The following is a 27,169-nucleotide window of genomic DNA, read 5'->3' as shown; positions in this document are numbered from 1 at the left end:
TGTTTTCCTGCAACGGTCTTGCGACACGAGAGGAGCGGCTGCGGTGTGAGGTGCGAGGTGCCCAGCCGGATCGTTAACGCTGTTCATTTGCGGGGGCCGAGGCTGCCTTCACAAAGCGCTTCCCTCAGCCTGGGGTTGCAGTCCCTCTCGGCCGCCGGCCTGGCCACTTTGCTCCTTGAGTCCTGCAGCGGAACGCTTGCTGGGCCGCTGCCATCCCCCCGCACAGGCGGGCGGGATCCCGCCTCGGCGGTGCCCGGTGCAGAGCCGCTGGAGCAGCCTCGTTGCCGGCCGGAAGAGGAAGGCCGCCGGGGCGCAGCGAAGGGCCGGGGAGGAGCCGCCGCCGCTCTCCCGCGGCATCCCCAAGGGAGGGATCTTGGCAGGCGGAGTGGACTCTCCCGCACACGCTGCGGGCCCGGCGCCCTGCGGGAGCGGTAAGTGGCGCGGAGCGGGGCAGGATCTGGCGGCGGGAGGGCGCCGGAGGAGCGGCGCGGAGCGGGGCCGGGCACGGCTCGCGTCGCCTCAGCGGGCTGGGGCCCTCGCGGGTCTGCCCGCGCGGCAGCGGCACGGAGGGGCCCGGCGGGACGGAGGGGCCCGGGGGGACGGAGGGGCCCGGCGGCACGGAGGGGCCCTGCCGCCGGCACCGCACCTCTGCGGGCCTGCCTCTGCCCGCTCGTCCGCCCCTCGGAAATCTGGCTGCGCTGGGGAGCGGAGTCGTTTTATTGCCCTCCCCACTGCAACTTCTGCTCTCGACCTGAATCGGGACTTTGCTAAGGGAGTCGGAGGAGGAGTCTCCAGGCTTACCAGGTAAAGCTGGGCCTGGGACGTTTCAGAAGGGAGAAGGAATGGTAAGAAAAGCCCAGAAGGATGCGATTCGTCCTGCTGGCCGACGGCAAATCTCGTGTTTGTGCGTGAGGGCAGGGCAAGCTTTGGGGCTGATCCCTTGCAGAAGCGCAGCACCGACCCCCAGCCTTGCCAGCCGGAGGTAGAGGGCAGAGGTGAGGAAAGACGGACGGGCATGGCTGGGGAGAGCCAAGGCCGAGCCGAGAGAGTGTCAGGGACACACAGGAATGTCCGGAGAAACAACTTCCCTAAACTGAAAATCTCCCCCCACCCCCCTTCTCAGCGTGTCTCAGAAATCGCATGCCGTGGTAGAGATGAGTGTTTTGGTTTTCTCTGAAGGGATGCCAGGCCCTGTGAAATGTTTGGTGGTTTCCTGCCTGGCAAGAAAAATATGGAGAGGTCTGAACAACAAAAGTGGATCACAAAGGCAGAACCTGGGATGTTGCGTAAGGGAAATGGCAGCCACATAGCCAAGAGTGGAGCTGAATGAAGGGTCAGTGCTGGCATCAGTAGGTTCAAGCCACACGCTGGCTGAACTGGCCATGAGGATGAGGCATCAAGGATATTACCCTGTGTAAATAACCCTGAACTCAAGTTCAGCTTGGCCATACAATTCAGTGGATGAATAAACAAAATGTGAGATAAAACGGGACAGAATCTGCCACAATGAACCCATCCCTCAACTGCTGGCTGGATAGACCTAGAGCCAGGGAGGGTTTGTCTAAAGGAATGGTTGTTTTGGCTCCAGATGCTCTTAAATTATTTGGGTAAACAAATAACTAAATCATTCTAGTGATGGTGACTAACCGTTTTAAATAAAAGGGTCTTGAACATTACCAAACAGCTCTCTTCACTTGCAGACTTAAGAGCATTATACCAACTTAATAAATGGCTTGCTGGTCCTCCCTTTTCTTGTTCAGCTTGTGGAAATAAACTGAATCCACAGGTAAAGAAATTTCACAATCATTTTTATTGCTGAGCATAACCAAGTGTTATGATCTTCCGTTAATGCAATATGGTGTTGCATGCACAAGTGCCTGTGTGTGTCATATGGATTAAGAATTGCTCAGTGGTTTCAATCCTGACTCACCAAAGTCAATGGATATTTTGATCTTGATTGTCTTTGGATCAAGTTCTGTCTCTTTGTTACTCTTCTAGAGCAGCAAACATGCAGGGATTTTTGCAGTAGAAGGGACTGCAAACTGGGTTGTGGCAGAGATATGCTGTCCAGAAAAGGGCGATGAAGCTGTTGAGAGGCCTGGAGCACAGCCCTGTGAGGAGAGGCTGAGGGAGCTGGGGTTGTTTAGCCTGCAGAAGAGGAGGCTCAAGGGTGATCCCATTGCTGATCCAAACTACCTGAAGGGAGGCTGTAGCCAGGTGGGGGTCAGTCTCTTCTCCCAGGCAACCAGCAACAGAACAAGGGGACACAGTCTCAAGTTGTGCCAGGGGAGGTCTAGTCTGGATGTTAGGAGGAAGTTCTTCACAGAGAGAGTGATTGGCATTGGAATGGGCTGCCCAGGGAGGTGGTGGAGGCACCGTCCCTGGAGGTCTTCAAGAAAAGCCTGGATGAGGCACTTGGTACCATGGTCTAGTTGATTGGACAGGGCTGGGTGCTAGGTTGGACTGAATGATCTTGGAGGTCTCTTCCAACCTGGTTGATTCTATGATACTAATGTTTTACAGAGCTGAAGTTTTCAGTATTGTGGCTTGTGTGTTACTCCTTGCACTGACTATCTGTTAGTGTTTTTTACAGGATATGGATTAACTTCTTTATTTATTAGATACTGGATGGCAGATGGCTTGCATCCTTGTTTAAGTCTTTAAGGCATATAATCAAAGTTGCTAGTTCTGATATTCTGACAAACTAAGACACTGCCTTAATCACTTGATGCCCAAACTCATAATCTGTCAATGGCTGTGGTCAACACTTGAAAGTCAAAATGATTTTTTAATTTTGTTTCTTGAGTTGCTTGGTTTGTCTTAAAGATAGAATTCCTGCAACAGTTAAGAATCTCTCTTTTTTTTCCCAGTTGTAATTACTTCAGTCATTTCTGGCATACATTGAAGGCACAAATAATCTTGAAGGCATAAATAATTTGTGGGTTACTTGTTTGTGGATATTCCAAACAAGTGTGCCCTTTCTTCTCTGTTTTACTGTAATGCTGAGTTGAAAACATTTGGGAAAGTTTTATCAGCATTGCTCACATGTTAACAAACCTTAAATACTTCTTAGTTCTGTGTTCTCTTTGGAATGCTCCTATTACCTTTGTAGCCTGTATTTGATGCAGGCAAACTTGATGCTGAGCCAAGACCAGAGAGTTGTGATTCTTGTTCATTCAAAAAACAGGTAGCTTAATATAGTCATAGTTTATAGTTATTTTGGGGAAAGCAAGAATGAATCTTACAATGAAATCCTAGAGTGGACTGGGAGGGCACTTCAAGATCATCTATTCCAACCCCCCTGACATGGGCAAGGACACTGGACTAGCTTGCTGAAGGCCCCACCCAGCCTGCCTTTGAACACTGCCAGTCTTGGAGCCTGCACGACTTCTCTGGGCAACCTGCTCCAGTGCCTCACCACCCTTACGGGGATGAATTTCTTCCTCATGTCTCATCTCAATCTGGCTTCTTCCAGTTTGAAGCCATCGCTCCTTCTTCTATCACTTATGTTCTTTCACTGTCTTTCATAAGGTACTGTTGTGAAAGGCCAGCAAAATGCTTCCTGCTGACTGTATCTAATTGTAACTTTTAGAAGGAGAGCAGCTGGGAAGATGGCCCAGCAAGTGAGAGACATCGGCAGCAGCTCCCTCAGTGGCACAGAAGAGCAGAACTGTGGCCGTGTTATCACCATTGTTTTCCTGGCACTCTTCATTGACTTGTTGGGGTTCGCTCTCATCTTGCCACTCTTTCCTTCCATCCTTGATTATTACAGCCAGACTGAGGTGAGTAGTGGAGAAAACTCAGCCTGCTGAAAATTGTAGGTGGAGACCTTGGGCAAGCAAATAGCTGTAGACAGAGTAATAATAATAGTAGCATCCAGCACATTTAAATGGGACATGGACTGAGCTTGCTTGTGAACCTGCAAGAGATTCTTTCCTCTTGCTTTTTCATTAAAATGATGGATCTATTCTGAGGCAAATTCAGGTGTCTCTTAGAGGCTAGTCCTTGTATTTAACAGTGTGTTTGTGCCTTCACTGGTGATACATAGTCCCCTTCCCACTGCACTCCAGCTGCAGCTGTAGGCTTTGTCTTTTTTACAGCCCTGTCTTTAACCATAACCATGGACTGATCTCCAGGAGTTTCTCCCACTTCCATTGTATTTCCTACAGCAAAGATCTTCCTCTTCTTTTCAAGGCCTTTTTCTTTTTCACAAGTTGTCCTTCTGTTTTCAGGAACCCACCACCTCTTCTTTCTAGACCTACAGACCCTGGTTATCCCAGTCTGAATAGTGTATGTGTCCCATGTTGCCTTCCTAGTTGAAGAATCCAAGACACACCACTGTTGTTTAATTCAAGTTTTAGCAAGTAGTAGGCCTGATGGTTTAAAAAGTTCAAATTCAGATATTCCTCCACCCTAATACATACACCAAATTGTCCTGCCTTGTCACCATTCACAGCTTGAGCTGGTTTTAGCCTATGACAGCTGATCGGCAAGGAAATTTTCCATTGGGGGGTGGAGGAGAGAAGGAATTATCTAACATTATCTCTAGTTCACTCAACTCTGGTGCTGTCTTTGAAAATGAACCAGAGATCCTGTCTTCCTGCTTTTATTTCTCATCTCTCTGTTTTGCAGGATGGATTCTATTTGTCCTTGCAACGTGGTGTGGACTGGTTTGCAGTGATGGTTGGAGTGCCTCCAGAGAGGAAATACAACAGTGTCTTGTTTGGAGGTATGAAAGCCAAACAACAAAAAAAAAGTGTTATATTCAAGTTATTTGCAGTGTTGATGTGAGGAATGATGAGAAAAATTACAAGAAATACAAAAAAGCATACTGGATTTGAATTAAAAACATACTAGATTTAAATAACACAGAGAATGTCTCTTACAGTAGGCTGCAAGTGATTTTGTTTTGCTTACACTGCTAGCATTACACTGCCTCATCTCTGTCGCTTGGAGACACCTAGACAGGCAGGAGGAAATGGCCAACAGGAATCTTGTGAAATCCTGTCCCTAGGAAGGAACAGTCCTTTTTTGCAGTGATGCAGACTGGCCACTGGCTGGTGGGGAGCAGCTCTGCTATGAAAGCCCTGGGGATCCTGCTGAGCAGCAAGATGAGCATGAGCCAGCCCTGGCAGCAAGGGTGCCAGCAGCACCTGGCTTGTGTGAACAGGAGCAGAGCTAGCAGGTTGAGGGAAGCAATTGTCTTACTCTACTCAGCACTTGTTAGACCACATCTAGAACACTGACATACAGTTTTGTACCCACCCACCCCTAGTATTCATACGTATCCATACATATCTGTAAACTGCAACAAGTTCAGCAGAGAAGCAGTGGAACAAGCTGCCCAGAGAGGTTTTGTGGTCTCTATCCTCAGAGCCTGTCAGACCCTAACTGAATGAAACCCTGAACAACCTGGTCTGACTTTAAACTGGCCCTATGAGCAGGCAGTTGGAGTAGGTGACCTCCAGAGGTCCCTTTTAACCTGAATTATCCTATGATCTTGCCCAATTTGTTCTACAGCTTGCTACAGAAATAGAGGCCTGCTGTTCCTTGTTGTCAGACTGTCACCTGAGGGTCAGGAGCCTGCTGTGTCAGACCCTGCACAGTCACAGAAATTACTGTCCCCTAACAATGGATCTGCACGTGATTGGAGACCAGTCAGTAGGAACCACTGGAATTAGAAGCTTGAGAGTTCAAGTCTTACCTCCCTGCTGGGCAGCTGTAGTGCAGCACTGCTTCTAAATCTCATTAGTCCTATTAAAAGCAGGAGAGCTGCTGACTTGCAGGGTCCAGAAGCATTTGCTGTCACTAAGACTCTGTGGTGAGTGAGCAGCACAGGGAGTAGTGCAGGAAATCCAGCAGCATGTATGTCACGTTGCACATCAGAGGCTCTTTTGGCCTCTTGTGCTTTAAGGAGTTGGGAGGAAACTGGGATTTCAGAGTGTGAAGCTGTGAGGGTATCTGGGTTAATTTCAGTTGGAAATGTCTAGACTCCCTCCTTCTGGTGAGCTGAGGCCTCCTCCAAAATAGGCAAGAGGCTTTGAAACGAGAAAAGGAGCAAAACATTAACATAATCTGCCAGTGTACAGATCTGTAAGATTTTTAGACAGTTTTTGAGTTCTCACAATCAGCTGTCCTCTGAAAGGTGTTAAGTATCAATATTCTGCCTCCTCAGAGCTGATGGAGGCAGAACATTTGGTCTCTCCTCTGCCTTTTAAAGCTTTGAAGGCTGAATGATCTGAGACACATAACCCAGTTTTTCCTTTGGAGAAAAACTGCGACAGCAAGGCCTTTTATTGTCTGCTTGTTGAGGGTGTAGAGCAAATTAATAAGTGTGTGAAGCTAGAAATGGCAGGAGAAAAGAGGAATTAAAGATCACAGAAGCTGGAGGCAGATCTCAAAAGTCTCTTGGAGTCTGTTAGATGACTCCTGCCTCTTAGGGTGCCTCACTAACAGCAGTGCTTATGTCCTTCTTTCCATGATAAGAGGGAAAGGAAAGCTAATTAAGTGTGACAGAACCAGGTTCAAACCATCAAAAAAATCTTAAAAGGGTTGTGACTATTAAAGACTGCATTATCTCTGCTTCAAAACCAGACAATGGATGTAGTCAGCTGGGGAAGCATTGGAGAACCAGCATGCCATTATAACCAGTGAGTTTCACCCCCTTCTCAGTAGTGAAGTGATCCAGTTTATTCCTGTGACTCTGGGCTGTGTATCTGGGCTGTATTTGCAGTCTCACTTAAAGAACAATGCTTGGAAGGTGGCTTAGTTTGAGAGATAAAGCTGTTGGTTACAGATGCTGTTTAACATATGATTGCATGCTTTTAAAGGACTTAAGAGAATGACAGGTCTGGGTCAGGTTGAGTGTCTTTGTGTGTAAGGTGAAGGCAGCAAAGTGTACTGATACATGTATTTGGTTGGGTTTTTTTTAGGTCTGATTGGCTCAATCTTTTCCATCCTCCAGTTTTTCTCCTCTCCCCTCACTGGTGCTGTGTCAGACCACTTGGGCAGAAGGCCTGTCATCTTGATGACAGTGGTATGTGTCTCCTACTGGTTTTAGTCAGCACATCCCAATACACACTGTGTATCACAGTGAAGGCACTGTGATCTTGTGATTAGCACAAACGGTTGGGGAACTGAACATTGTAGGTCTGCTTCATGTCAAGTCACTTGGCTGCACTTCCAAAAGCAAATGCTTAAGCTGAACTTCCCAGATCCAGAACTGTACAAGAAAGGCACGAAAATAGCTGTATTTTTCTGGGATTTTCCAAAATCCCTTTGCCTGTGTGCAGGAGTCTGACTTCAGATGCTTTGTTTACGAATGTTAAACATAATCCCTGTACAAGTTAGTTCCCCAAGCGTCTTATGAGTGCTGATCACTTCATGACCCATTTCACAGAGCCTGGGGGTTGTCAGGAGGTGCTGTATAGCACTGTGGGCTGTATTTCTTGTTAGCATGGATGTTCTCCAGAATGTTCTTTCTGTTGCTGGTGTGAGGCTCTAATTACAGAAGCTGTGCAGAGCAGCTGTGGAGGAACTCAGCTGCAAATGATAGACAGATACCTTGTCCTGTAGGCTTGTAGAGACTGGATTAAACAAACAAATGTGATGATTATTGTGATGGTGAAATGTAAGGGCTACAGGTGTGAAGTCTTCCAAGTGCAGTGGACTGCAGATGGGGTGGGCTTGCAAGAGGGGAATATGCAGAGCTAATACCAACTTTGTTTTGCTTTATCAGAAACTCTTTCTTGTTTCTACAGGTGGGTTTGATAACATCATATGCACTATGGGCTGTCTCTAGGACCTTTGGTGTTTTCCTCCTCTCCAGGATCGTGGGTGGAATAAGCAAAGGGAATGTCAGCCTCTGCACAGCTATAATTGCTGACCTGCACTCTCCAAAAGCACGGAGCAAGGGCATGGTGAGTTACACATGTGAGGGATATTTGGGGTTGCAGGGTAACCTTTAATTGATTCCAGGTGCTCAGAATATATTCCTCAGGTTTGCATTCACTGATCAGTTGAACACTTGAGTTTGTCCACTGCCTCCCTGCTGAGGAGATGCCAGGTAATTTTGTTGATGGGCTCTCGGGCTAGTCTTGTCAACGAGTTCCACCTGCCACAAAAAGCAGGTGGCCTAGTTGTTGAAAAACTACCTGTGTGCAAGTGTTAGACCTTACTCCTTCTACAAACTATAATCCTCATTACAACTGCTGAGAAATTCAAAGGTCTTATGGCCTAGCTTTGCATCTGGCAGCCAGTTAGAGGATAACCTGTCCTGCTCACCCTCCTTAACTTGGAAGCACAGCAGCACAGTACAGTCTGACTCCTGACTTCTGCAGTGCTGCATTGCCTTCAGTATCTTACCTCAGCAGGTAAAGGATGTGGCATGTGTCTGCCTGAGCAGCAACATGAACAGCTGCCTTGTCTTCTTCCAGAAGACACTGAGCCAGATGGAAGCATCCTGCAGGTTGAACTTTGCCTGTGGATTACCAGTTATAGCTTTTATCTTACAAAAAGCTCGAGGGCCCAAACTTCTCTCAACAGATTGTTATAAGCCACTATGTGGGACAGCTCCTTCTTGTGGGGGGAGAAGCTTTAGATTTCACAGTGGTAGCTAATGAATTTTCAAAGCAATTTGTTACAGTCCTGGTGAGCCAAAAGGTATTTTTATTTATGGAAAGTCATAGCCATACAGCACCAGTAGATAAACTGGGTCAGGGCCTAATTTTAGAGACTGAGAGCAAGTCCCTCGGTACAGCATGGTTCATATCCATATGGCTTATACTCTCTTCTTTTCCACACCAGAGCAGGCATTCTGCTTCCTGGCAAGAGTATAGCATAGAATCATAGAATCAGCCAGGTTGGAAGAGACCTCCAAGATCATCCAGTCCAACCTAGCACCCAGCCCTATCCAATCAACTAGACCATGGCACTAAGTGCCTCATCCAGTCTTTTCTTGAAGACCCCCAGGGACGGTGCCTCCAGCACCTCCCTGGGCAGCCCATTCCAATGGGAAATCACTCTCTCTGTGAAGAACTTCTTCCTAATATCCAGCCTATACCTCCCCTGGCACAACTTGAGACTGTGTCCCCTTGTTCTATTGCTGGTTACCTGGGAGAAGAGGCCACCCCCTACCTGGCTACAATGCCCCTTCAGGTAGTTGTAGACAGTAATAAGATCACCCCTGAGCCTCCTCTTCTCCAGGCTGCACACCCTCAGCTCCCTCAACCTCTCCTCATAGCATTTGTGCTCTAGGCCCCTCACCAGCTTTGTTGCCCTTCTCTGGACATGTTCCAGCACCTCAACATCTTTCTTGAATTGAGGGGCCCAGAACTGGACACAGTACTCAAGGTGTGGTCAGCATCTGGCTGATACTACCTCCAACCTGGGAGCCATTGCCTGGGAGAGTGCTAGCTGGGCAGGCTGAAACAGAACTGGAGGCTGTGAAGTGGTCTTTTTAGTTTAGTACTACAGATATAGTTAAATAGACTCAGGAAAGCAGAAAGATCAAGTCCTGGGATGACAGGGGTTTGGATCCAGCATGTGTGAATGTGTATCTTTCAATGTTTCAAAATCATTGAGAGGATGCTTTTAAGAAGGACATGAAAGGAGCCAGAGTAAAATGAGCCAGGTCCTGGTCTGGTTTATTCTTAAGCAGTCTCACTGAGATGTTGAGTCAGCTAGGGGCCCTTGTAAGCTTCCATCTGGTGTGTGCAGATTCTACCCCTTTTCCAATGTGCTGGTTTCATACTGAGATAATAAATCCCTTTTAGTGCCTGCACTAAATTCAGGTTCTTCTGGGAAGTCTCTCAGCCTATTTGCTCTGTAAGCCATAAATTCCTAAACAGAGGAAGCCATAGACACCATCCTGAATTCCTACTACACTGCTGTCCTCCTTGCTCCAGTTTTATACAACCAAAGTTTATTACGTGGCTGAAAGAGCTGCTGGCTGGGCAGTCCCTGAGGTGAGAATTGTTATTTATCTTCCCAGACTCCTTTCTCTCACAACCATATTGCAGTTTGTTCCTGCTCCTTTCCTACTGGACAGAACATCAGTTATTTGGAAGTAACAGGGCTCTAATTCTTAGTGCTTAATGATTAGGGTCTGTTTCTGGTTGCGTTCCTTTAGGGCAAATACCAGGAAATCCAAACTAGTTTATTGTTGAGCTACCTGTGCAAACAGGTGTCTAAACTACATGTCTGTGTTCCTTGTATCACTACAGGCAATGATTGGTGTAGCCTTCTCCCTTGGCTTCACCCTGGGTCCCATGATTGGAGCTTACCTAGCCATGGAGGCAGAGAAAGGAGAGGTCTTCTACCTCCGTTCAGCACTGTTAGCGCTCGTGTTTGCTGTGGCAGACTTGATTTTCATCTTCTTCCTCCTTCCAGAGACCCTTCCCAAAGAAAAACGGGTAAGTGGACTGTGCCTGTGAAGGAACAGCTCTGCTCCTTGCAAAAACAGGCTGTGAGAACTGATGGAACACTGGAAACAAGGGGCTGAGGCAGTTTCTCAGGAATTCAGCTTATTCCTGGGACTGGAGTTTGATTCATTCAAGCTGGTGTCAAGGGAGTTATGTGATGGTCCCACCTTCTAGCCTAGTGTAACATGAGAAAATCTTTGTAGTTGCTTTTGGTGTGCTAGGTGTGCATGTCTCAAAACCTAAGGGCGACCTGGGAGGATGAGGGTGATTTTTAAACTATGATCACAATAGGTCCCTAGGGAGGAATTTCAGCTAAGGGTAAGAGTACATGCACCAGAGGTGCCAGCGTCTGTTGGAAATGTTCTGAACCATTATCTTGTCTTTGATAATTTTGAAAACTTGAGAAGCTAATGGTTCTTCTTTCTGAGCTGTGCTGTCTTCACAAAATGCCTACAGTGATTGGATTCGTGGGGCCAGACATTTATGAGCAGTATGAGTTGTGTAATTGGACATGGTCCAAGGTCTGATTAAAAACCTCTTGGAACAGCCTCCTTCATGGTGTAGGAGAGACTGAATTCAGCCCAAGGTGCCTGGATGAAGCAAGTGAGGCTTTCAGCTGGATTGGATCCTTCCTGTCCCTTATCTCTAGGCAGTACTCAGCCGTTGGAGCATGCTTGGTCTCTGGATAGCCAAACCCTGTCTCTGCTGCAGGGAATTTTTCAGGAAACTTCTGTCTGCAGGGCAAAACTTTGGACCTTTGCAGAGTGTTTCCCAGCAGGTTGTGTCCTGTGTGAAATGGGTGGTTCATGTTGTTTTCCCAAGCACTGCAGCTATGTTGTTTTGTTTTTGACAGCTCTTCCATGTGTCATCTGTTCCCCTTTCCCTGTTTGGCTGTTTCTAATCATTCCAGATAAAATCCTGCCCTTGGCTGGAGCTGCATGCTGTGGTGTGGGGACAACATGATGTAGGGAAGTGCTGCAGAGCAAATCTGTGTTCTCTCAACAGCTCCACCATTGCTGTGGGGAGATGAATGGTTTCAGTGCCTTCTTGAACGTAAATGACTGAATACCTCCCTCTCCTTTATTATCCTTTTGAGACTTCTTCTGATAAGATGCTCTGTGTTAGCCAGACAGGACTGAGTTTTGATAAGAGATTGAGAGCACTGTTCCTGCTTTGTGGGGCTGTGTCTGTGCAGCAGCAGCAGATGTTGTGTGATGTGCATTAAGAGATGTCTCTGGGAGTCAGGTCTCAGCCATGCAAAATACAGAGGGTGTTTGGTTTGTCTGGTGTTGGAGCCTTCTGTGATGGGCGTCAGTGTTGGTGCTTTGTGCTGTCTCTTTTAAGCCTACATCTGGGCAGTGGCCCTGTGTGATTTGTGTGTTGTAGAGAATTTGCAGTTTCACTTTTTAGGTTGCTTTGCTCTTTTCTTGGGTAATTCCTTCCATTTTCTGAGTGGGAGAGGAGCAGTTTTCTTGGCCCATGCGTGGTAGAGGAGAGGCAGGTACGTTGGCTGGGACTTGGCTGGGCCAAGCTGGAGCAGGTGCTCCCAGAGTGCAGCAGTGGATGTGCCAGGAGGTCAAAGCTGTGAGAAGAGGGGAAATGATAACGATAGGCGGTAGCAGAATGTGCCAGTGGGATCAGACATCTGTTTCCTTGAAATACACTGTGTTCTCATCACATCCTGGTTTCTCTGTCAATCCTCTTCACAGGAGAGTTCAGGTGTTTCACATTCATTCATGTTGGAACTAACTTGTAGGAAGAGGAGTGGAACAGGGGGAACAAGGATCAGTTGGAAACTGGGTTAGAAGCCAAGTTGGATGGAACTTTGAGCTGCCTGGTCTAGTAGGAGATGTCCCTGATCATGGCAGGGAGTTGAACCTAAATGATCTTTAAGGTCCCTTCCAACCCAAACCATTCTAGGATTCTATGAGTTTTCATCCAAATAGAACTGAATTTTCACTATTCTTCCCTTTTTTTTCTTAGCTATTGCACAAGTTTATTTAGTGAAGATAATGTAGTGTTCACCTGTTGGAAGCCAAGACAGCTCCTGCTGTGACCTACTTAGGAGAAGGAAGTAACAGAAACCTCTCTAGTGGAATCTATCTGCTTTAAGAGCTTCTGAGTTAATTTTTAACCAAGCTAGTCATGGGCAAAGCTGCCTAGCTGGAGGGAGGATCTTAGCACATTTTTTCTGGTGTCCAGCTAATAAAGGAAATCTTCAGTGAGGGTGGGGAGACACTGGAAAAGGTTGCTCAGGGAGGTTGTGGATGCCCCTTCCCTGCAAGTGTCCATGGCCAGGTTGGATGTGGCCTTGGGCAGCCTGGTCTAGTGGAAAGTGTCCCTGTCCATGGCAGTGGGGTTGGAACTAGATGATCTTGAAGGTCCCTTCCAACCCAAACCATTCTCTGAGTGTCTGATGTAAGGACTGTAGGTAGGACTTTGCAGCATCAGTAGAAGATTTATGGAAAGAGCAAGGTTTGTGCTCTGTGCATTTTAAACAATGTCTGATTTGAAGGGTAAGGCTGCAGGTTGGAGGGCCCAGGCTGCATTCCTGAGTTGGACTTCAAGACATTTTACTTATTCTTAACAGAGACACCGTGAAAAATGTCTGCTCTTCAAGGTGACTTTTGCTGTGATTATGAAATAGAATTGAGCAGCTTTGGAATAATAAACCATAAGCATGGAAATTAAATACAAGTTAGAGGTTGCAGATTTTGAATCTGGGAAGAGTCTAAACTCTACACAGCTGGTGACGTGGAAATTGTCAGCTTATACTTTGAGTTTTGGAGGCAGTGAAACACCTTTGTCAGTTTTAGAACAAGGTTTTCATTCTAGATCAGTGGATGAAGACCCTTATGGTCACTTCTAGTCTCTTATTTCTAGGGTAAAGGTAAGATAAATTAGAGGGTAGTTATAGATAAAAATAAAGTAGAGGATATTTACATACACCTGGCTGTAGTCAGGTGGGGGTTGGTCTCTTCCCCCAGGAAAGACCCCCCAGGGGACAAAGTCTCAAGTTGTGCCAGGGGAAGTATAGGCTGGATGTTAGGAGGAAGTTCTTCACAGAGAGAGTGATTGGCATTGGAATGGGCTGCCCAGGGAGGTGGTGGAGTCACCATCCCTGGAGGTGTTCAGAAAAAGCCTGGATGAGGCACTTAGTGCCATGGCCTAGTTGATTGGACAGGGCTGGGTGCTAGGTTGGACTGGATGATGTTGGAGGTCTTTTCCAACCTGGTTGATTCTATGATTCTACATGCACACACCCCTATTTACTAAAAAAAATAAATGCATATATATATCATACACCAAGATTTTAAACATATAATCTATGTCCTTTAGACTAAGCTAAAATCAGCATTTTAGTCTAAGTAGCTTAGCACTCTGTCCGATGTGGATAATCATTCAAACCAGGTACATACTAGAGGGTTTTTTGTTACTGACACACATGCCTGCAGATAGTTGCTTGTTAGCAGTCTGTGCTGTAGTACAAACACCATCATGCCAAGAAATGCAGGAACTGAGGATCGCTACAAGCCAGCTTCAGGAAATCCTCTTAGAGACCTTTTAAAAGCGTGAGGAAACTTCTTGGGAGTGTGTTTACTCTCTGCAATGCGTGCAATGGAGAGGGAAAGAAATATCCCAGTTTATACCATGTGGGTCAGCAGTTTTATGGCTTCATAGAGAACCAGCCTGGTATATTGAACTGGGTGCTGCTGTGAGACTAACAGGCTCTAGGGCTCTGCTGTGGGATACTCTGACTGGCAAAACAAGACAGGAGTCATCTTAATGCCACGTTAAAGGTTGATTTGTTTACAGCTTTGTTAAATCCTCAGGTCATGTACTGAGATTAAATTCCACTGATAATCTGACCTTCAATCTCTGCCCTCAAGGAGGTAATATCTCCCCTCCTTCCCTCCCTCCCTTACTGGGAAGAAAAGGAAGCTCATCAGATAAAGCCTGTGCAGTGCTTTGAAGATGGGAAGTACTAAGTGTGATTATTCAGGATTCTTGAGTCTGTCTTATATCTTCCTGTGACTGTCATGTAAAGTGACAGCCTAAATTCTCCTCTTAAGGAATTGCTTCCTTAAGAATTCAGACATTGTTTCTTCTTCTGTATTTTCTTTGCTCTTCCATACCTTAGGCTAAAAAATAAACAAACTAAAATATTTAATTCTGTGTAGATGAAAGAACAAACATCTCCTCAGTGCCTCTTGATAAGGAGCAGGGAGAGTGCAACTAGCATGTTTGAGTACAAGGACCAGGACTGCTACCAAACAAATTTACCTCTTTCAAAAACCATGAAATGTGGCTGGGCCTAAGAACCTCTCTAAAAATGATTTTTTCCATTCCTTCCCCAGGAGATGTCAGTGGCTGGCTAAAAGAACACCAAGTGCCAAAACAGGCTGCTGTTTGATGTGCTGCACAAACTGTTCTCAGGCTTGTAGCATTCAAGCAAGTCCCCAGCTTCCCATGAGCTCGCAGGCAGATGTGCCATTGTCTTCCCTGTAAATGCTCACTGCACAGGAGGGGTGGTGCAAAAAGTGAACCAAATAAGACCAGCTTCAAGGCTGTGGAGAATGAAGCTTTTCTGCTTTTTGGGAACCCAAGGGAGAGTCTGTTTTCTGTCTTCAGTGAAAGGTGCTGTCAGTGCCCTACCTCCTAGTTACCATCTGGAGCCAGTTCTGTGTTCATAAAGTCTGGGGCTGTTCATGGGGGTCAGTCAAACCCCAGTGCCAGGTGCCTTGTTTTATCTCAGCTCATTTGCCTAGGTGTAGATGCACATTTGGCTGTTACTGACAATTCCTGGCAGTAGTTAATGACATCAGGTGTTTAACTAACTTCTTCCTTTCTCCAGGTCTCTTCTGTAGCGTCTGGATTTCAGGCAGCAGTTGACTTGCTCAGTCCTTTGGCTTTATTTCGGTTCTCTGCAGTCACCCGCGGAGAGGAATCCCCCTCAGAAGAGAGTAAGTGTTGGCTGGCTTTACATGGATACTGTGTGGCCTTTGTAGGTGGCTGTGGTTTCCACATGAAAACCCTACTCAAACCAGTTCAGAAGCAGCACTGTTCACTCAAACCCCTCCCTATTATCTTCTGAACAACTTAGGCAAGCTCCCTTGGGCGCTGGTCTTGCTATTCCCAAAAGAAGGTTTTAGAGGTTCTTGTTTTGAAGATTTCTGACCTGCTACTTGCTCTTTGCTTCAGGCTCAGGCTGCAGCATGGGGTAGTGAAATGATTTAAAGAGATTGATCAAGGCACAATGAGTAAGAGAGATGTGAGTTTGCTTATTGAAGCTGCAAATCAGGAAACTTCAGACTAGAATTTTATTTCTCAGATCAGATAGTGGAGCTCTAGGATTAAATAATGAAATTATTTAAGCCTTAGAATTTAAACTAGTGTGTGCTAGATGGACCAGCTTAGCCTTCAGTCCTCCTTGCTGCTGCTGCAGGAACAGAGGCACTTTGGAGAAAACCTGTTATTTTTCTGCAAAGGCAGGGTTTAGGTAAGGTCAATCCCATGTGTAGCTTAGAGAAGCAGATGCTGTGCTTTAGCCAGTATCATCCTGAGAGCAGTGTCAGGGTGTGAGACAGAATATAGGTATTGATTGAAATACATAAATCAATCAATCCCTGTGCAGTTGGAGGAGAGAGTGTGAGGCAGAAGGGCTGGATTGGATGAATGACAGCGGAGTGACCCACAGAGAAATTAGTCTTTTTGGCTCTCTTCCTGTCAGAAGGAAGATAGCAGGCAGAAGCAATTTGATCCATGTCTTGTATGGGCATTTAAAATGAGCATCTGAGCTGAGAACTTTTCCCTGTACAGGTGATAAATGTTGCTCTACTGTTACGTTCTCAAGCCCTGCTTTGAAAAACACCACAGCATTTCACTTGTTTTTTTGCTTAGATCTTCAGAATCTCAAAGTCTTGGGCCTGGTTTATTTCCTGTACCTTTTCCTCTTTTCTGGCTTGGAGTACACCCTGAGTTTTCTGACTCACCAGAGGCTACACTTCAGCAGGTATGGCACACCTAGAAAACAAATGTTATATGTTCTGTCTAGGGTATTTCCCAAACTCTTGATCTAAAGTGTGTTTGTTTGTTTTCAAGAGAGACTTTTTGGGGTTGTTGAAAACACTCAGAAAGCAACCACCACATTCAGTGGCGCCTGGGCTTTGAGGGAGCAGTGTAAGAAAATCTAGGGACACTGTTTATCATGAAAGGAATTGATCTGCAACTCCTCGTGGCTAGAGAAAAATCAATGCACAAGACGAAATGAAAGCTCCTCAGATACGTGTAACTGGGCTAGTTGTATTCATTAGAATAAAGCCTCTTCTTGCCCAGAAGAGTTCTTCAGTATCAGGACCAAGCTTGGAGCTCAGAATAGGCAGGGGATGGAGGTGTAGCTATGTGACTGCATTTGCTCGTTTCTGCATTGCATGTGGTGTACATCGTGGAGTTTGATCTCCTGTAGGCAAACACTGGAGAAGAAAGAGAGCAGAGCCCACTAGCAGCAGCTCAGCTGGAAATACTTTTCCTGCCAGCTCACAGGAAGATTTCCAGCCAGGAACGTGATCTTGCAGCTTGATTCCTTATGTGTATCCTTCCCCTTGAGTAATTCTCAGGGGTTTGTCTCTTCTTTCCTTGCCTGTCTTTCATTACAGTTTATGGCTTAACTGTGTCAAGGAGAGGTTTTCTGCAGTAAGAAGAGTATCCTCTCCCTTCTGCCAGGGAGATGAGGTGCATGACTTCATGCCAGCAGTGCAGGCTAGGTCACAAACAAGCTTTTAGATGAGAACATGGAAGTGTTAAAAAAAAGATTGGAGGAGGCACTTAGTGCCATGGTCTAATTGATTAGATAGGGCTGGGTGCTAAGTTGGACCTGGAAGTCTCTTCCAACCTGGTTGTTTCTATGATTCTAACATCCACATAACTTAGTAGATAAGAGAGGTGAAGGGAAATATGAAGAACTATAAAGGCTGAAGGGAGAGATGCTGCAAGCTTCCTGCTGTGGTACATGGTCACTACCATGTCAGTGCCCATGTTGTGCCTTGGTGACCTTAAATTCTGCATGAGCAGTGCTGGCAATGGTTTTGAGAAAGGAGAACCTTGGAAACCAGTAACTTGTGCATATGGCACAGGATAATTAACATGCTGACTTCTTGTGGGCCACCCAGGAAACAACTAAACTACATCACAGCAGTCTACAGATGACTGCAGCATTTGCCAGCAGCCTTCCCATCTCCATTCAGGACCTCAGAGGTTTCTCTCTCTTCTTGCTGGCTGCCTGCTCTGGAGGCTAATGGCAGCATGTTCAGAACTTTGCATTGCTCATAGGGACACCAAAAAGCATTTTCTGTCCCTTGTTTGAGGAAAGGCTCTGCACTGTGACTCCCAGGGTGGAATGCTCTGCGTGACTCCACGCTCTGTGTTTTTGCCTCCTTCTAGCATGCAGCAAGGCAAGATGTTTTTCTTTATTGGAATAACAATGGCTGTGATCCAGGGAGGCTATGCTCGACGAATCAAGCCAGGAAATGAAATCAGAACTGTAAAAAGGGTAAAAAAATACAAACTCTATTTTTCTTCCTCCCCCCCCAGATCTGAGATGATAATTTTCAGACTGCAGTGTGAGGCTTTAACTGTACTTTTCAAATTAAAAGGGATTTGTGTCTCATTAATCCAGACAGATGACTTCTCAAGACCAAGGTTGTTGGGCACTTGTGGGTCTAACTAAAGTTTGGAACATATGAGCCCTTTCTTAGCAGATCAGCTGCCATAGTATTGGAACTTTGGAGTTCTTCATGCATAGCTGTAGTAGGGAATGAGAACAGAGTGTCCATCTAGGTATAGTGCTGTGAACATTATGCTTTGTTTCAGTGATTTCTCTTGCAGTGCAGACATAAGACTGCTAAAGCTTCTTCAGAGCTTCTCTCTGACTCTGGCAAATTACCTTCAGGAGCATCATCAGTCTGGCCATGTCTGTGCTTGGCAGGCTTTCCATGGAGTATATTTCAGTTGTGGGCAGGGTGAAATTGATTCTTCCTCCAGTTTTGCACTATGCAGAAACCTGCTGGCCCTGGAGCACTCTTTGTGGGGATACATGTGGCTGGAGTGGCTTTTGTGGAAATTCCCCCTTTTTGCTGGAGTTATTCTGGCAATTTATGAATCTGGATCATATGGCAAATGTGGCCTCTCTTAGCACTGCGACTGCAGTAGCTCATTTACCACTGCATCTTCAACGTGAGGCATTTGGTGGGAGTGGATAAGCTCTTTTATGGAACAGCAGGTCTTCACTGCTCCAGCTTTTCTGCCAAAACTCTGTGCCAGGGACACATCACAGGGGACCTGAAGTCCAGGCTCTTGGAGGAGGTGAAGAGTGGTTTTTTTTCCTTTTTGCATTTTAGTTCCACCCCCATCTTCTCATCTTGGCTTCAGAAGTGTGGACTCCAAAAGCTAAAGATAAAAATCAGTCAATACCACTGAGAAACAGCAGATGAGCTGTATTCCTGTTGCATACAAGCTTTTTGGTCTCCTGTGCCAGCTCAGGATATAGAGTTAAAGCTAAATTTCTGTCCAGTTAACACGGAGCAAGATTAAAAAACATCACAAATAACTAGGGCATCATGTGAGAGAGAGAACTCTGCAGGAGAGAGCTTTTCCTCAGCTGTGGGAGTGGGAGGTGGGATGACTACAGCCTGCCTTACAGGTGACTCCGTGTGCTCTGTAATTATGTGCTGCTGGGAGCACAGAGAAGCAAACTGAGCCCATCCAGGTGAATTTGAGCTGTCTGGAGAGGAAAAAGGGGCTTGCAAGGAAATGGCAGGGCAGCTCCAGTGGGGCTTTACCAAGCAGGGCTTGGATGCGACCGTGTGACCGTGTGACTCTTTCCGTTCTGCAGGCCATTGTGTTGCTGATTCCAGCCTTCTTCCTGATTGGATGGGCTGCAAATGTGACCGTGCTGAGTGCTGGGCTGCTGCTGTACTCCTTTGGTGAGCTATCCCACATGCACTGCAAGCCAGGCACAAAGAAGTTTGCTTTATGTTTAATCACCTCCTTAAAAAAGATGCATTTGAATTTTAAACTTTAATGGAAAAATGATATTTCTGTTTGCAAAATGTGGAACAGTGTCTGGGGTTGTTTTTAGTGATACTGTTTGTATCACGGGATTGTGCCATGGTGATATTTGGGAACATCTCCAGTCCTTCTGTTGCTCTGTCTCACTGGGAAGCTCTCAAAGGTGTTTCAGTCACCTCTTAGTAGACCTAGAAGCAAAATCATCACTAAAGAGCTCAGGAGAAGAAGGCAGAGAGCATGTCTGTGCTTCACTGTGGCTGTGTTCTAAGGCCAAGAAGTTGAAGGCCAGACTGAGGGTGAATCCGGGCTGCCCCGAGCATTGTGGCATGCAGCTGAGCTGCTAGCACAGGGAGGGAGTACCACCCCCATCTCTTGTTCCTGATAGGTGCATTTGAAAGGTATTCCAAGTGTCTGTATAAATAATCTTCTGCCAACCTGTTACTCAGGGAAACAGTCATGAGTGAAGCTGGAGCCATCTGTAGTGCCTGTCTGAAAAGAGGTTTCAGCTATCCCCATGAAGAAGCTTCAGTTACTGCTAATTACAGAAGTCGAAGCCTTGGCGTTTGTGTGCTAGAGCTGAAGAGCAGACTCTAACCACCAAACACAGCTCTTCAGCAGCTGGCTTGCTGAGGGACACCTCTGTTCAACAGCTTTGAGAAGCTGCATCTTAGCTAAAGCTGACCTCACTTTGTAAGCTCACTGGGTGAGGAGCAGGGACTCCTTTGGTCTAACTGGGCTTCTAAGCAAGGAGGCTTACCTTCCTAAGCTCCACGTCTGGGTAGAGTATCCCAGCTCCTCCCCAGTTAAGCCCAGCAGAAACACCTCTGGAGGGGTCTTTTTCCCTCCTCATCTCTTCCTCTCTGCCCTGTGAGTTAAGGTGCCTGCAGTTAAGGCAACATCTATTGTTCCTGCTCTCCAGTAGTCCTCTCCTTCCCAGAAAACATTCTGCTCTGTCTGCTTAAAGCTCTTCCTTCCTGGCAGACCAGGCCTTTCTTTCAGTAAGAGGGCAGTGATTGCTGAACAGCTCTTGTCTTTTGTGTCCAAACATTCTATAACCTCCTCTTTTTGGACGTGGTTGCCTTACTTCCCAAGGCAGAGCATCACTGCCTCTCAGCCACGCGAAGCTATGGGGACAGAATGATGCTGTGTACAGGCACCTCATCTGTTGGACATCTGGGTGGTTCCCTTTCCCTGCTCCACCTGACAAGAGCACAGAGATTTGGAAAGCTCCCAGTTAGCTGATCTGACCTAGCCCCGCCTTTCCCGTGGGCTGCCTGATGTGAAACATCTGCTGCAGGCACTCCTGGCTCTGGGCTCTCGGTGCAGGTTGGCTTTGAGGGGGTGTTTACATTACTGAGCCGGACCAAACCTGATGATTCATTTCTGGTACAGTGCCCCAGAGCTCTGCCTGTTTCTCTGCAGCAGTTACAACCACTGCCACATTGTCTGCTCTCTTGTAACAGTTACGAGCTCCTTGCTGTTCACTGACAGGCCCTTTTGTGTGTTTTTCCAGCTGCAGCCATTGTGATCCCATGTTTGTCAGCAGTGGTGTCAGGCTATGGTGAGTCTCTTTCCTGCTTTGAGCAGCCCCTGGCCATGCAACTGACCTCTGTGTAGACTTGGCTCAAGTAAAGACCTGCCCTCAAGCTGAGTGATGCAGCAGCGGGAATGCTGGTAGCGTGTATCTGCCTTGGAGCTGAGTGGTGGAGCAGTGGCTCTGGCTGCTGCTTGGCTTTACAGAAAGCCTCTTTCCACTCTAATGCAGAACTGCCAAGTGCTCAAGGATCTGCTGCTGTATAGGTGTAGCCCTGAAGCTGTAACCACCCCTCCAGGATTGAGGCTAGAAAAGAGCCATTCCCAGGCCCTTGCTTGCTGCCAGAGATGCAGGGCTGCAGTCACCCTCTGAGGGCACCGTGCCTGGCTGTGGGGAGACAGACCAGCTGTGTTACACTGGAGGGGCTGCATCTTTAGCCCCTCCCGTTCTCTGAATGTCCTGCACAGAGGGGAAGCTGGGTGGGGCTGATGTGGAATTGGAATGCAAGATCCTGACTCTGGAATAGTCAGAAACATTCTGAACGGGAGCACAGGAGAACCCCAAACTGCTTCTGCAAACAGCACTCCATAATGGGTCACTGCAGGGCTAATCAGTGGCAGTGACCTGTTCAGAAGGACCAGCAGCCTCACACCCGAGTTTTGTTCTGTGCAGCACAGCTGGGTCCAGTGGCATGGGGAAACTCGGAGCAACCTTATTGCTGGTTATGAGGAAGAGTAGGCAAAGAATATCACTGGTGAAGGCCATAGCCAATACTGAGCAAGAAATGGCCTGGTTCCTTTGAAAGAGACACCAGCCATAGCTGCCAGCAGTCACATCATTCCTTCCTCATTAGGAGAGACCTTCTAGCAGGCCTTCTGAACCCTGCCAGGTTTGTGGCACTGGTTGCTCTGTAATGCAGGCATAGTTGTGTTGCCAGCTGAGGATAACACAGTTGGTGCTACAGCACTGCTTGAGTTGGCTCTCAGCACTGCAGTGCTGAGGCCCAGAAGCAAGTTTTGTCTCCTTAATGCCCCTCTACTATTGCTCTGCTTGAAGTTACCTTGTGTGCTAAACTCTTCACTCTGCTATGTCATGTGGCTCTCTGCCCGGACAGGCTCTGCCAGCCAGAAAGGACGTGTGATGGGCATCCTGCGGAGCCTGGGCGCCCTGGCCAGAGCCCTGGGACCCATCCTGTCAGCTACAGGTCGGTGCAGCCTCCTCTTCCTCCCTCTGCCACCACAGCATCACTCTGGGCCCTACAGGCCAGGGGAGAAGGCAGTCAGAAAACTGTCTTTATGGAGGTAGGGACCCCTGAGAGCTGCAGCAGGGGCAGGACATGATCCTGCATAGCACCAGCAAAAGCCTCATGGTGAGTTAAAAAAAATTCCTAGACTCAGAGGTGAACAAGACAGCAGCTGCTGCCTGATGCCAGCCCCACCTGTAGCTGTGCAGGTAGAGGAGCACCACAGAGGCTCTGTCCCCAGCATGCAGAGGGAGCCATTGCTGAGCTTGTTTCAGCTGTTTTAGCCAGTGACTCCCTGCTGAGGGCCAGCTGGCATAGGGTAGCAGCAGTCAGGGAAATCAGGTTTCCTGTGCTGTTGCCACATCTCAGGAAGCAGCATCCCAATGATACAGATGCAGCAGGCCCAGGCCATCACGTGCACTGACAAACTTTCCAGCATTAAAAGCACTGTAAGCTACAGGCTAAAGCGTCCACACTGCTCCTGCCCCAGTACTGAGGGCAAGGCAGTGCCTCGTGGCTCAGGCAAGGCCTTGGCTATGCCTCAGGAGCACAGGTATGCCCTGTACCCAGTTCAGTCCCCCAAGGTCACTGCAGGATAAGGGGGCAGAATTGTGAGAAGCAGCCACTTACGTTAGGGTTGAACAAAGCCAGGATCTGGCTCGCCCCACGCAGCCATGTGCCAAGGGCAGTCCTGGAGGAGGTGCTGGGACAGAGAGTTAAGCAGTTGCTTGTACGGCTGGAGGAGAGAACGGGGCCTTCCTCATTGCTGTACTGGTAGGAATGAAAATACTCCATTACAAACCACAACTCCTCACCTGCTCTTTGCTTGCAGAGACCCAGCACTGCCCTTAGCCACCTCCTTTGTGTGACTCATGTGCCAGCAGAAAGGTTCTCCACCTGAAGCAGGCAGCTGTTCAGCACCGGAGCTTTGAAGGCCAGGTCAGAGGGGCAGGCAGCTACTAACCAGCACAAACTTTCCTTTGCAGTTTACTGGCTGGCAGGAGCAGAGGTTTGCTTCACACTCTGTGGCACTTTGTTCCTCATCCCCTTGGTTTTGCTTCGCTCTATCAAGCAGCCAACAAAGGAGGAGTAAGCAGCGACCATGGCATCAATCACCAGTTTCCAGGGACCTCTACAAGACCCAACTCTGCTGATAAAACAGGAAGACAAGGAAGGGGACATGCAACCATCTGCAGCGACAATCCCCGTGGGTTCCTTGCAGCCCTCCACGAGCAGGTCTGTTAAAATAACCGCCCAGCCAGCCTGGCTAGCACTGCAGACAGAAGAAACTCATGGAACAGGTGAGTGAAGCACTGAGGTCATGAGCCAAGCAGAGACTGGTGTGACAGCAGCACAGTGAGATCGCAGTGCACCCTGCACCACAGAGCTCTTCTCTGCTCCTTTCTATCCATCACCAGCACAAGCAAGACCAAAGCCTCTGCCCCAACCCCTGCCCAGGGACTTGTGTGTCTGGGTTTGGCCAGCAGAGAACAAACCCACAGCTGTCAGATCTTCACAAAGCTCTGGGCCTGCTAAAAGCTGTACCAACCACCTGCCTTAAAACAAACAGCAAAATCAGAAGCCAGGAGCAAGGGTCCAGACTTGGAGTGGTTCTGATGCCTGGTTGGGTGTGGGACTGGGTGATGGTTTCTGATGCCCAAGCCCTGCTCTTCTGACCTTACAAATAAACGGCTACTGTACACTGCTCCAGCCTCTCCCCATCTCACCCCAACAGCCCCTGTCTGGCTAAGCCAAAGGGGGGTCCAGAGCTCCAGCCAAGGTGCTAAAGGCCTCTTCCAAGGACCCTCAGTGGGCCAGGAACCCATCAGTGCTGACTCCCAGGCCGGGCTGCTGTAGGTGAAGGGGTGAATGGGAGAAGGATTCCTCCAACAGGATCTGCCCACTGCTCTGCTGGGGTACTCTTGGAAGGCCACCCCACAGTTGCCCATTTGAGTGGTGCCTGAGAATACATTAAAGCCATCATTAATCAGCACATTAATCATTAAAGGAAAGTGAAGCTAATTAAATTCAGCAGCCTCCAGCTGCAGAATAAAACAGTCTGAGTTTTGAAGGCAGAGCATGAGCTCTTTTTTTAAAGAGTTTTATTTGTGAGTAGAACTTAATGATACAAGAAAGAAAGAACCCCCCAGGACGTTCCCGTGCCCCGGAGCGCGTAACCATAGGTGACTACATTTGATACTGTGTGATACAAAGGGTTAAAAGAACAAACTACAAAATTAGAAATCAAAGAGTCGTTGCATATGCGGCCAGGAGAAATGAGGGACTCCAGGAAAGAACTGAAACAGAGCAATTAAGTCGTTGCATTACGACCCTGCGATAAACACGAGTGAGCGAAACGAGTATGGTAAGTTCCTAGTGTGCAGAGGACACGAAGGTTAAAGTAGAAGCCGAAAGCCGTCGGTGCCATGCAGCCCTGGCGCAGCATCGCTGGCGAGGGGCTCCTGCTGCTGCTGCACCTACAGCAGCTGGCCCTCCACTCCTCACCACAGCGGTCGCCACCTCAAAACCTCACAGCTCCAGTTCTCCTTCAGCTGTCTCCCCTTCGCCGCCTGAAACCAGCCTGAGGTCTCAGCACCTCCCAGCCTAACGCAGGCCTTCTTCATCCATAGCCGTGTCCAACCACCCAGCCTGCCTCTCCTGCGATGCTCTCTGCTGCATGAATGTAAGGCATTAGTAGTTTCCTGCTATTTTACCAACTGCAATGTTTAATGTTGTCCTAAAAGGTTACATCCAGACCCTGTTTTGTTACAGACATTGGGAGTGAAGGTGCTTCCCCCTCCCACACAGGGGTGTCAAGGTTTGCTGCTGCTAAACCCAGAAACAGTTACCAATTCCCTGCCCTTGGCCAGGGGCATTGCCCAGCATCTGGAGGATTCCTGCAAGCTTCACCTAGCTGACCTTGAGCTACTTAGACAATTAGTGACAGACAGAAGCATGGCAAGAACTGGGAAACAGTGAATTTGGGGGGAAAGTGATTTTCTTTACCATGCTACATATTAAACACTTAGAGCAAACTGTGAGAGTACACCTGGGAGGCTCCTGGGGGGTCGGTACATTGCTGCTGGCAACCACACCAAAGGGTTAAAGAACTGCCAGCTTTTTAAGTGAAAGCAATGAACAGAACCCCAGGTTAATGCTCAGTGTAATGCACTTACATTTTCATCCTGGGAAGGAACAAAGCCAAAAGGCTGCAGAGCTGGTTCATGGGCAGCAGGTTGGCACCTGCACTCCAGGGCCCTTTAAAAGGATGAAAACCCCTCTTGCTAAGGTCCAAGATACAGCTGCCCCTGCTCCCCACCTCCAGCTGCACAGCTTCTGGAGGACGTTCAAGGGTCCCTTGTTAACCTTTTCTAACAGCCTGGCTCTTCTAACCTGCCTGGCTCTTGGGGACTCAAGGCTAGAAGGCAGACTTCCTTCAAGCTGTACTCACTAGGAAAAAGAAAAGATTGGGCTCTGCAACACACACCATGAGCGGACACACCACAGCCACTTCAGTCCCAGACAGCAAAGATGATTTCATGAGCCAGTTAGGAAATCAAAAGTGAAAACACCTCCACTTTGTTACCACAGTCAGAGGGGAGGAGGAGGGGAAGGAGCAGGTAGCCTCAAAGCTTGACCAGCACACCATCTGTGACCACAAGCTTGTGGAACCCTACGCTCCAGTTCAGGAATACCTCCCCCCTGAGAACACCACTGCCAAAACATCCTCTCCAGAAATCAAGAGTTAAGAAGGAATTTACTTGGGACCTGGAACGGCGTTGGCAAACCCTTCCTGTGGGAAGCAAGCTGTGGTTGGTTCTGAACTGTGACATTAACTCTTTAGTAAAGCAGTGCAGGCTTGAAATTAAAAAACAGTGATTCCAGGCCTTGCCTGTGGAAGCCACTGACACTGGATCACAACTGAGGGATCGGATCTGTGGCAGCTGCTGGACACACAGGATTAGCACCTCTTTGGACATTAGTTTCTGGTTATACCCTTAAACAATCAAGCCATGAGCTGAGGGGCTGGTTGGATTACTTGTTGCATTCATTTACATGGTAAGACAAGACACTCAGTACGACCTGGTACATTCTAGTGGTTAATGGGTTTGAAAACATGACAGTGTTTCTGCTGTGTGTTTGGCCTTTAGGAGTCACTCTTCTTTTTGCTCTTCTTCAGGAAGGAAGGAGTGCGAAACTTCTTTTTCTTTTTGGATGGGGACTTCCCTGGAGATTCATCACTACCTGCATCAGCTGCTGTCCCCTCCTCAGCTGTCGGGGTTGCTGGCTCCTCAGCAGGGTGAGGCTGGGGTTCCTTGTTTTCCACTGCAGGTGCTTCTGTTTGGCTTTTGGACACATCTTCATCACATCTCCCTTCCTCTTTTCCTAAGGGAGGGAAGCTGAGTGCTTCTGAAGGCTCATCAGGGGTGAGATCTGGGAGGGTTTGCTTGAAAGTTGCAGCATCACTGTCATCTTTGTAGGTCTGGTCCTGCTGTGTCTCTGGTGGGCAGGAGACAATGACATAGTTAGTTCAGGTAAGTGTCCCTGCATAGAGCAAAGGCAGTGGATGGAGAGCACTCTAGAAAAGCTAAAACGTTGCCTGCGCAGGGAAGCCTTTGTTATAGGCTGTGCTCTGGCTCTGGGCACGGAAATAGAAGTAGCACATCCCAAAGTCAGGGTTGTTTTCAATTCCAGCTCCTTCCCACAGAAGAGATAAAGCTGAATTCCACCATGTGGGTGTAACCAAGCAAGGAGGGAACTGCTCAGACTTCCCCCATGTTTTAGAACGTTTACAAGCATCAGGAGGTTTTAGTACAGGAATTAAACCCACGGCTTTTCACTGCCATGGAAGAGAGTAAAACAAAATTCCTTCTCTTGGTTCTTTTTCCTTTTGGAGAGACAAAG

The 27,169-nt window shown here is 47.7% G+C and overlaps 2 protein-coding genes across 10 annotated transcripts in view; one reads left to right on the top strand and one right to left on the bottom strand.

Moving 5' to 3' along the window:
* On the top strand, window positions 1–24,335 carry MFSD10 (major facilitator superfamily domain containing 10). Of its 4 annotated transcripts, none has more exons than XM_064151595.1 (13): window positions 17–431; window positions 3,593–3,782; window positions 4,633–4,729; window positions 6,933–7,036; window positions 7,761–7,919; window positions 10,224–10,412; window positions 15,277–15,385; window positions 16,323–16,434; window positions 17,862–17,970; window positions 19,312–19,402; window positions 21,001–21,048; window positions 22,136–22,225; window positions 23,251–24,335. In XM_064151595.1, exons 2-13 carry the CDS (start codon window positions 3,612–3,614, stop codon window positions 23,355–23,357), a joined length of 1,386 nt encoding a protein of 461 aa, XP_064007665.1. In that variant the 5' UTR covers window positions 17–431; window positions 3,593–3,611; the 3' UTR covers window positions 23,358–24,335. The 4 variants fall into 4 exon arrangements, with proteins under 4 accessions (XP_064007667.1, XP_064007668.1, XP_064007665.1 ...); XM_064151596.1 differs by lacking the exon at window positions 17–431 and adding an exon at window positions 731–804; XM_064151597.1 differs by lacking the exons at window positions 21,001–21,048; window positions 22,136–22,225; window positions 23,251–24,335 and adding an exon at window positions 19,873–20,805 and having other exon boundaries at window positions 1–431.
* The window catches only part of ADD1 (adducin 1), a 54,478-nt gene continuing 51,637 nt past the window's right edge, over window positions 24,329–27,169 (bottom strand). For 5 of the 6 annotated variants that reach the window (XM_064151584.1, XM_064151587.1, XM_064151588.1 and 2 more), the window contains one exon: window positions 24,329–26,764. In XM_064151584.1, coding sequence (XP_064007654.1) covers window positions 26,412–26,764 — 353 coding nt within the window. In that variant the 3' untranslated portion in view covers window positions 24,329–26,411. The remainder of the gene's footprint in view (window positions 26,765–27,169) is intronic. The other variant, XM_064151590.1, reaches the window with a different exon arrangement.

This window comes from Pogoniulus pusillus, chromosome 11 (genome assembly GCF_015220805.1).
Source record: "Pogoniulus pusillus isolate bPogPus1 chromosome 11, bPogPus1.pri, whole genome shotgun sequence".
Classification (NCBI taxonomy): Eukaryota; Metazoa; Chordata; class Aves; order Piciformes; family Lybiidae; genus Pogoniulus; species Pogoniulus pusillus.
Note: the sequence above shows the minus strand (reverse complement) of the source record. Positions and strands in the feature narration are given on the sequence as shown.

Coding starts and splice junctions, on each gene's coding strand:
- MFSD10 (XM_064151595.1), top strand. CDS start 3,612: ATGGCCCAGCAAGTGAGAGACATCGGCAGCAGCTCCCTCAGTGGCACA. Junction 3,783..4,632: donor ATTATTACAGCCAGACTGAG/GTGAGTAGTGGA, acceptor TCTGTTTTGCAG/GATGGATTCTATTTGTCCTT. Junction 22,226..23,250: donor ACCCATCCTGTCAGCTACAG/GTCGGTGCAGCC, acceptor TTTCCTTTGCAG/TTTACTGGCTGGCAGGAGCA.